This window comes from Tenrec ecaudatus, chromosome 10 (assembly GCF_050624435.1).
Source record: "Tenrec ecaudatus isolate mTenEca1 chromosome 10, mTenEca1.hap1, whole genome shotgun sequence".
NCBI lineage: Eukaryota > Metazoa > Chordata > Mammalia > Afrosoricida > Tenrecidae > Tenrec > Tenrec ecaudatus.
Window position 1 is genome coordinate 136,400,205 of NC_134539.1, and position 9,524 is coordinate 136,409,728.

The following is a 9,524-nucleotide window of genomic DNA, read 5'->3' on the forward strand; positions in this document are numbered from 1 at the left end:
CGTGTGTGTCCAGGTTGGGCTCTGCGTCAAAGTCTCTGGTTCAAAGCTCAAGCAACCTGGACTGAGTCTAAGGACCAAGCGTCTTGGCTTGTCTTTGAAGTGCTTATATAGCCTTCCCTCTCCGTGGTGTCCCAGCAGGCAGGATGTTTTCCTTTCGAATGTTTCTATCAAATCCCAGAGGAACAAGTCATTAGCCTGCCTTTTACTCGCCCCAGAGGAGTTCCTGGACTCATAAAAATGTCGCATTTAGGCTGTTACTAAGTTATTACCCATTCCAACCACTCTTTGTCACTGGACCCAGAGCTTCGCATTGCGTCTTCAAAAGGAGCGGCACGGACAGCATCCATTATTAAATAGGGGTGAGTATATTGAGTTCATGCTGTCCTTGTTGACTTCTCTGCCGGCCCTTGTCTGGGCCGGGCATGAGCCCTTTTGGTCTTTTCCTTTCGTCTTCAGAAAAGGGAAACTATCGATACCTAACAATTATTGGTGGCCTTAGAAACCATCCTCATTTTTTTTATTGTTGTTCTGACCAACCAATTTTCCCGTTTGCATTTTTAGATCACTGTAGTTGTGGACTGGAAGGTTCGTCTTAGATAGGAGCCTTGGAGGAAAGTAATCACTGGATTCCTGCCTTAGCTTTCCAGGCAAAAGTTCATGTAGGAGAGGCTGGCTGCGTTTGGTTTCCCGTGCTCAGGTTTCATTGAGTTTTTCATGTGTAGGGTCCGTGGCATTGCCTTCGGTGACAGCGTGCAGGGCGGTGGCTGACGCCGGGTGCTTGTGCTCTGCGGCAGGAATGCGTGCCTTCTCGGAGCATTTTCTTCACCATCATGATCCACGCCAAACACAACAGATGAGGCCGTCGACAGAGGTCGTGGGACAATTTCAGTATCTTTTAATTCCATTTCTCAGGGACTTTCTATGCCTATGCACAGAGTGGGAGCCCTGATGGCATCCCGTGGGGCTGCGACTCGTAAGGTCAGCAGTTCGAACCCCCCAGGAAAAAGACCAGGCTTTCAAATCCTGTAAAGAGTTACAGTCTCAGAAACCCACCAGCGTCGTCCAAGCCTGTCTCATGGAGTCGCTGTGAGTCAGCGTCCGCTTGCTGGCACTGAGTATGTAAAAAGGATATATAAATATACACGCATATTCTGCTCCAGTAGCTACTGTCTGTTATTAAAAATGACCACTTACTAACGAAACAGAGGCATACAGGGCCTGAGTAATCACCCCATGGTTTCTATAGCTAGTAAGGGGTGAAATCGGGACTCGAAGCTTAGATTCCGTGCACATCCCAACTCAGTGCTTCTTTGTAACTTTGTTCTTACTCTTCCAAATGTGCTTTCTCTTGATCCTCCCTTTGCCATACGAATTTTAGCAACCACTTGCCAAATTTCAAGAAAAACACCTATTGGGATTTTGACTGTAATTTACTGTAATTTACAGATAAATGTGGGGAGACAATTGACCTATGTTTTCAATACTGGGTCTTCACTGTTATAACATCAGGGATGTGTAGCTCTCTGTTTAGTTAGTGGTTCTCCTTTATGTCTCTCAATAAAGCTTTATAGTTTGGAACCTTGCAGTTTTTGCAGTTTTGATGTTATGGATGGCCACCCCCCCACCCCACCCCCACCCTGCCACACCGACCCCGTGCACACACATTACAGTGAGTTGTTGACTTGTGCATAGGACGGGTTGGCATTTTTGGTGAAAATAAATTGGCCATAGACGTTGGTGTTTATTTTTGGCTTTTCATCTCTATCGCATTGGCCTGTTCTTAAGTCAGTGTTGCACTGTTTTGCCTACTGTCGCTCTGTAGTAGATTCTGATATCAAGAAATGTGCAGTTCTTTCCATCTTCTTTAATATTGCTTTGGTTCTTTAAGGCCCCTTGCAATTTTGTAAGAATTTGAGGACTGGCTTTTCCATTTCTACAAAAGAAGCCCATTGGGGTTTGATAGGGATTGCATTGGACTTGGAGATCAGTTTGAGTTATACTGATATTTTGAGATTATGAAGTCTGCCAATCCACAGACGTGAAATATCTTTAGACCCAATTAGGTCTTCATTTTCTTTCCCAAATGTTGTGTACTTTTCAGTTTATAAGTCTTTTACCTATGTGATTAAATTCATCCTAGGTAGTTTATCCTTTGGATGTAAATAAAACTAATTTTCTTTTGCGGTTGTTCACTGCTGGTGAACATATGGGGACATAACTTTTTTTTACCTGTATGTTTTTCTTGTATCCCGAAACTTTGCTGAACTTGCTTATTAGCTCTTACAGCTTTTTGGGTATCCTTTTGGATTTTCTGTGTGTATATAGAGCTAGACTTCTCCCTGTCCTATTTTGATATTCCATATTTCTTTGCTTGTCTTTGTTTCCTGGTTGGAATATCCAGATCAATGTTGGACAGAATTAGCAAAAGCAGGTATTGTTATTACAGTTCTGGTCGAATGGGAAACACCTTTGCTTTATGACCACTGAGCATGGTATTAGCTATAGGTTTTTCATAAATGTGCTTTATCACATTAAGGAAGTCTTCTATCCCTAATCTGAGTGTTTTTAATCATGAAAAAGTGTTGAGTTTGAGCAAACCTTTTGCATCTATTGAATTGATCGTGTGTGTGTGTGTGTGTGTGTGTTCCTGGTTCTGTTCATAAATGACTTCTGTGAGCTACCATGAAGTTGGCCCCTATTTATGGGAACTGCATGTCCAATGGGAAGACATGTGGTAGGGTCCTGCAACGCCCCCATGGAGTCATTGTTGACCCTAAAATCGTTATAATTATAATCTAAAAGACCAAAACCCAAATGCACTGCGATTAAGTCACTCCTGACTCAGAGTGACTCGGGAGAACAGGATAGAACTGCCCCACTGAGTTTCCAAGAACGTAACTCTTTACAGAAGTAGAAAGTTGCATGTTTTCCCAAGGAGCAGCTGACGGTTTGGAATTCTAACCTTGAGGACAGCAGCTCAGCACCCCAGGCCTCCACCACTGTGAAATCACTATCCGGGAAAATGGATGGGGTCACATACAGTCCCTGAAAGAATGTTCACATGTCAGTGCCAGGTTTTATTAAGAATCACTTAGATGACACAAGTGGAAAAGAAGAGGCGTGTGAGTATGACACCAACCATATAGGGGGAAAAACATGTCTATTTTGAAAACGAGACCTGGAAGAAAGTTACCCAAAACATTGAGTGCGGATGGGATGATGAATGGTTCCCCCCTCCTTCCTTTCCCACATTAGAGAGGGACCATCCAGTCTTCTCATAATTCAAAAGGAAGCTGTTTGCAATTTACTCCTAAACCTCCTCTCAGAAGGAGTCATATCACTAATGAAATCTCCCGGGGATGGGTTCGTTTCCTCCACGGGAGGCACTGAAAGACGCTCAGCAGGGTTTGCGCAAGCTCACACTGTGGGCCTCCCTCCAGATGGTTTTCCTCGGGTCCCGTGGCTGTGTAGAAAACTTAGAGGACAATAGCAACATTCTAAGTTACAAAGCTGTATTGGCCATCCCAAAGGAATGAAACAGTTTTTATATGGAGGCGAGCAAGAAAGTCTTAAGGATTCTATGAATACCACAAAGCAGCAGGTAGGAAAGAATCAACGACCAAACAAAGAGATGGAGGATGCTCAGAGGAGAGCGTGAGGACACGAACACCACCCCAACATGGGTGTCAGGCTTGGATGTCGCTGGCCGAGGCTCCCTTTCCTTCCTAGGAACCGGCAGTGAGTGGGCTGCCTGCCTTCCTCCTCCAGTTTCCTTGAAGAGCAGCAAGCGGCGGCCACTCAAGCACAGTTTTCCACTGTGCAAATGACATAGGCCAAGCAGGGCTCACAGGTGCTGTGGGGCTCGCAGACGGTGCTCGGTGTGCACATGGCGGGACCTGGGTTACAAGGAATTCTGGGGGGAAAAATAGAAACAAAGCTGAACATGTCAGCTGGGAAAGTGCAGGCTAAAATTCGCCTTCCAAATGATCCTCTTAAGAACATCGGAGGATGACAACCTCTAAGCCTCTCTCCTTCCTGGCCTCCCTCAGAGCAGTTCCAGCATGCTCACGGCAAAGACGCTGAGCGAACACCACGCCCGGTGTCATCTTCATTTTGTCAAGGCTGTACTAGTCAGGCGCCTGATTTTTCTTCAGTGCAAAATCAGCGCGAAGAGAAACTTGTAGAACAAAATGTTAGATGGGATGCTTGTTCGGCATTAGAATGTTAGAATCTCTCGGGACATTTCTGCCATCCTGGGTTTCTTAACCTTAGCCATTTTCCCCAGAAGATTGCTTCTAAGAAGGGAGGCTAGACATTGGGCATCACCTGGGGACAATGGGCTTCTCTGACATCCATTAGCGCCTCACTTTCCCCTTCTTGGTAATTTGTGGGATGTGACCACGCCGTGTGGAACTTGCCTGTGATCTTCCTTCTCCAGCAGGCCCCGGTACGTGCTGATCTCACCCTCCAGCCTGGCTTTGGTGTCTAGCAGCACCTCGTACTCCTGGTTCTGCCGCTCCAGGTCACAGCGGATCGTGGCCAGCTGGCACTCCACATTATCGATCAGACACTGCATCTGGGCCAGCTGGGTGCTGTACTGGGCCTCCGTCTCTGCCACAGTGCCTGCCAGAGAGTCTGTCTGCAGGAAACCGAACAGGGGTTCAAAGGCCTGCGGGACAACCTTCCGGACTCTACAGTCTGCGCTCAGCTCTTTTCAAGAGACGTGACTTTGGGAAAGTGGCTCAGCTCCCTCAGCCTCACTTGGAAACAAAGCCAAACCAAGTGTTGCCGTGCAGTTCACCTACCATACCATTCAATGGCCTCACTGTATTAGAAAGAGTTGTGCACCCAGAGTTTCAGAACATCTGCTTCATTCTTGTATTCATTATTATCAGCTCCCTATTTCCCCCAACCTATCCTGCCATAATGCCCGAAGAAGTGATTAATCTAGTTTTTATAGATTTTATAGATTTACCTAGACTGGCTTTCATATAAAGAAAATCATAGGAAATCAACAACAAAATAAGACACAGAAAATCCTCACTCCAAACGGAAGCGTGGTAGCGTGGTGGCTACATCTTGGGTTACTGCTCACGAGATTCGTAGTTCGGAAACCACTAGCTGCTCTGTGGGAGAAAGATGAGGCTTTCTACTCCCGTAAAGAGGTCCGTTTGGAAACCCATAGAGGCAGTCCTACCTTGTCCTGGTGTCACGATGAGTCAGAATTAACTCGGCAGCAGTGTATGGTTTTGTTGGAACACGTGAAAAATGGGTCCAAAGGGAAAACAAATTGTCCAGTGCTACATTTTCACCTAATTCTGTCTGCAGCCATCTGCTTTGCGAAGCACACTGTGTGAGGAAAGGTTGCTCACATCCCTGGTTGATGGACGGAGGGAATGTAATGGAGGTAAACCTCGCTGTAATCATATGCAAACTGGGGGCACAAAGCCTGTCTCCCGTAGGATGATTGCGAGAGCTGAATGAATGAAGGTTATAAGAAACTCTTAGAACCGTTACGCGATCGCTACCACCACTGTAACGATCACAACCCACCACACGGTTCTGTAGGTTTAAGAGGACAAGATTGGCTCCTGGGGAGAGTGGCAGTGTATCAGACCATGGTCAACCAGAGAGGGCCGTGGCTCGAATGGGTTCAACTCTACCGCTTGCCTCTTAGGGCTGTAGAACCCCCACCATCTGACCCTGTGCTCTGATCTGTAAAATAGAGTTAATAAGGGTATTTACCCCCTAAGGTTATTGTGAGGGTTAAACTACTCTCGGGCCCCGCCCAGGATGAAGGCTCAGCGATCGCTCCCCTGGTTCTTCTCCAACGCACTGACATGTCCCACACAGGGGCGCCTGCCTGGAGCTGGCTGATGCATCTCCCTGAATGTACGGTATCCTTGTTGCTTGGCGGGACTGGTCAAGGTCAGGCTGAGGTGTGCCCTGTCCTGGGAGCGTCAGTCTCCTTATGGGAATGAAAGTCTGGGATCGATTCTTTGTTGTCGTGGCACTGGTGAGTCTGGAACATTTGCCCGAACCGAGTGTTTCCTTGCCATGCCGAGAGCCTTGGAGACAGGGCTCTGTCCCTCTTGGTTTGGGGCAGGGGTTGTGGGATTGTGCTCAAGTCCAGGGGGGAAGAGGTCATGGCACCTGATGAGGCAATACAAGCTGTTGACCTGTTTCGCCTGCTTTCCACTCACTGCCACCAAGTCAATCCTGAGTCATCGCGACCCTAGAGGACAGGGTAGAATGGCCCCTTAGGGTTTCTGAGGCTGACACTGTAACGAAGGAGAAAGCTTCATTGTTCTCTGGAGAGATGACTGGTGGGTTTGAACGGCTGACCTTGTGGTTAGCAGTTCAATGGGTAACCCAAGCAGTGCTCTGCAGGGGCAAGGGCATGGCAGCCCCACAAATGGAAATTCAGTCCCCTGTCCCATAAGAGAAGATACAGAGGTACAGAGAGTATCTCGGGGCGTGTCCCACAAAACAGCTGTCTCTTCCTTACGCACCAAGTTCTGCTGCGCGTGGAGCTCGATCTCCAGGGTGTTGGCGGTGCGCTTCAGTTCCAAGAGCTCCGTCTGGCAGCCCTGCAGCTGCTCCGAGCTGCACAGCTGCTGCTGGCTCAGCTCCTGTGTCTGAAACACGGGTTCGGTCAGAGAGCCTGGAGGAGACCCGCGTCTGGCAGCCTGCTGTTGGCTTGGCCCCAGGGGCTCACCTGGGCTGCAAACCACTCCTCCACGGCCCAGCGGTTGTTGGCGAGTACCGTTTCATACTGCCCACGCATCTCATCCAAGACCCTGTTGAGGTCAACCGGGGGCGTCGTTTCGAGCTCCACGCTGAGTTGGTCACCAAGCTGCCCACGAAGCACGTTGACCTCCTGAAAGTAGAAACGGGGCACAAATGACTCAAAATGGGGGTGGGGTGGGGGTGGAGGCAATCATTTGACAGAATTCTACCCCAGTGCCATCCTCTTACTGTATATTTCCAAACAGTCGTTAGAAGAGTGGATTTAGATTCAGGTGGTCTGAATTTCATCACTTTACAAGGGCCTCAATATTTTCAATCCCAGAAATGAATAAATATAACAATAGTCTCTTTTCTAGAGGCATTTTATAGGAGGATTTATATATGTAGAAGAATTATATATGTATGTATACACACACACACAAGCATACCGCTTAAAGAAGACTTGGCACCTAATAAGCTCTCACTAAGTGCTAACTATTATCATCACCATCACCATCTGGTCAAAGAAGAAAGCGTTCTTTGTTACATCAACATTTCCTTTTCCAGCCTCGTCGTAGGAGATGATCACGCATTTCATGTTTGATAATTGTGGGTACAGAGAGCTTAGAGTCATGTGGACGTAGGGCATGATAGCCCTTTTTGACATGGACTCTGTAGTCAGTGCTTATCCATCCAATTGTCATTCCTTTTGGGTTGAAATTAGGGGTGACAGAGAGCCTCCCAGGAATGCCATTTGTGGAGTCCCCCAGCTTCAGCGCCTCCACAAAGGCAATGGCAAATGAGTCACCAGAGTGCTTCCCCAGGATGGACATGGGTGGCAGCAATGGGCTCAAGTGTAGGAGCCTTTGTGAGGAGGGCGCAGGGCCCCCGCGGTGTTTTGCTCGGCTGAGCATAAGGTGGCTGTGGGTGGGAACTGCCTGGGGGGCACCTCACAGCCACAGAGTGGTTTCACATCTACATCCAAAGGCACGCTGCTCAGATCAGACTGGGCAGCGACTAGGAGTGCCTCCAGTCATTCTGTCCCCCCTTCCACAAGCTCTCTATACTTCAGCACGATAGCCACCTGTTGGGCGCCATCACTCTGAGTCCTCTTGGGCTTTTTTGTCAGCATCCTCACCTCCTCGTGACTTTTCTTCAGGCAAAGGAGATCCTCCTTCAGAGACTCCATGTGGGCCTCCAGGTCGGACTTGCACAGGGTCAGCTCGTCCAGGATCCTGCGCAGGCCGCTGATGTCGGCCTCTGCCAGCTGCCGCAGGGACAGTTCCGTCTCGTACCTGTCGCAGAACAAGAGAGAGGCCCGATGCTCACTATGTGATGCCCGGGGCAAAGTGCTGGGAGTGCACCGAGGGATTGGTGCATAGACTCGGGTCACCACCATCATTTCTGTTTTCACATCCCAGATAAGTCTAAATTTGAGGGTTGTGAAAAATTTTAGATTAAAAACACACAAATAGACATGATTTGTGCTAAGGGTGTTTATGAGAGAGAAAAAATTGAATGACAGAGAGAGAGAGAGAAAAGCTGAGCCACCAATTACATTAAAATGAAAATTGGTCTTACTTGGACCTAAAGTCATCGGCAGCCAGTTTGCAGTTGTCCAGCTTCACAGCCAGTCTAGAATTCTCTGCCTTCGTGCACAGGATCTGGAAAGCAAGTATGACGCCATGAATGATTCTTGGGAAGAAGCTGACATGTCTATTCATTTACTAGCTACATATCTAGTTATCCTTTGAAATATGAGGCCCAAGATAGGAAGAGCTTTGATCCTGCCTTTCTGATTAAATATACCATGCACGAAGGAAAAATAAAGTCAATTTAACAACACAGCAGAGAAAGTAAAATGGCTATTTTTAGTGACTCCAAGGACATTTTACCAGATTGCTTGGCGGTTGAATGCAGTTGCATCTTTTTGGAGAAGCAGTTTGGGTTAGGACCTGACAGCTCCCCCAGGTTTAGCTGGACATTCATTAGTACAAGAAGACCAGGATTATGAGGTCAAGGTAGATGGATAGAAAGATGATGTTTTACCCTCAGGGTTGAAAACGATCTGTACAGTGTTACATAAGAAGTGATTTTAGATGCAAAGCAGTTTCCCATCATTTCATAAATGATGAAGGTAGCGCCTACAGGGAAATGACTTTATTAGGGACACACTCGACTCATAAGTGGTATCGCCGGCCCTAACACTGATACTGCCTGTTACTCCAGTGTTCTTTCCACGACTTCCCATGTCCCTCGTTCTCCTTATCCCTGAAACGCCGTCCTATATAAGAATCAATCAAGCCACCGGCTGGACAAACAGACATTGGGGCAGCGGGGTGGCCGACCTTTTGTTGGAGTCCTTCGATGGTGTCAAAGTAACACTGGTAATCAGGACACACGGAGGGGGTATCCTGTCCACAGTGTTCTCGAATCCTGCACTCCAGCTCCGTGTTCTCCTCTTCCAGGGCCCGCACCTTCTCCAGGTAGTTGGCGAGCCTGTCATTCAGGAACTGCATGGTCTCCTTCTCATGGCTGTTGAACACCCCCTCCTCACACCAAGCACAGCTCCCCACCACGCAAGGCATCGGACAACTCCCGGCCAAGTAGCACGGCGTCAGGCAAGCAGCCGACGAGCGAGGTCTGGCTAGGAAGCTGGGGGTGCGGCATCGAAATGTAGCACGGGCCTTAGGGACACCAGCTGTTTCCAGGGAGCAAGTCGACACAGAAGGACACTCAGAAGACCCCGCCCCAGGCTCGGAAGAGCAGCTGGCGGGAGAAGAATCTGAAGCCAT

At 48.1% G+C, this 9,524-nt stretch overlaps 1 protein-coding gene across 1 annotated transcript; it reads right to left on the reverse strand.

The window, feature by feature from the left end:
* Positions 1-3,798: 3,798 nt before the first annotated feature.
* KRT40 (keratin 40) lies at positions 3,799-9,524 on the reverse strand. Its single transcript, XM_075559651.1, has 7 exons — positions 9,078-9,524; positions 8,311-8,393; positions 7,868-8,024; positions 6,719-6,880; positions 6,513-6,638; positions 4,419-4,639; positions 3,799-3,913 (listed from the first exon to the last, which is right to left on the reverse strand). The coding sequence occupies exons 1-7, from the start codon at positions 9,522-9,524 to the stop codon at positions 3,799-3,801; spliced, it is 1,311 nt and encodes a 436-aa protein (XP_075415766.1).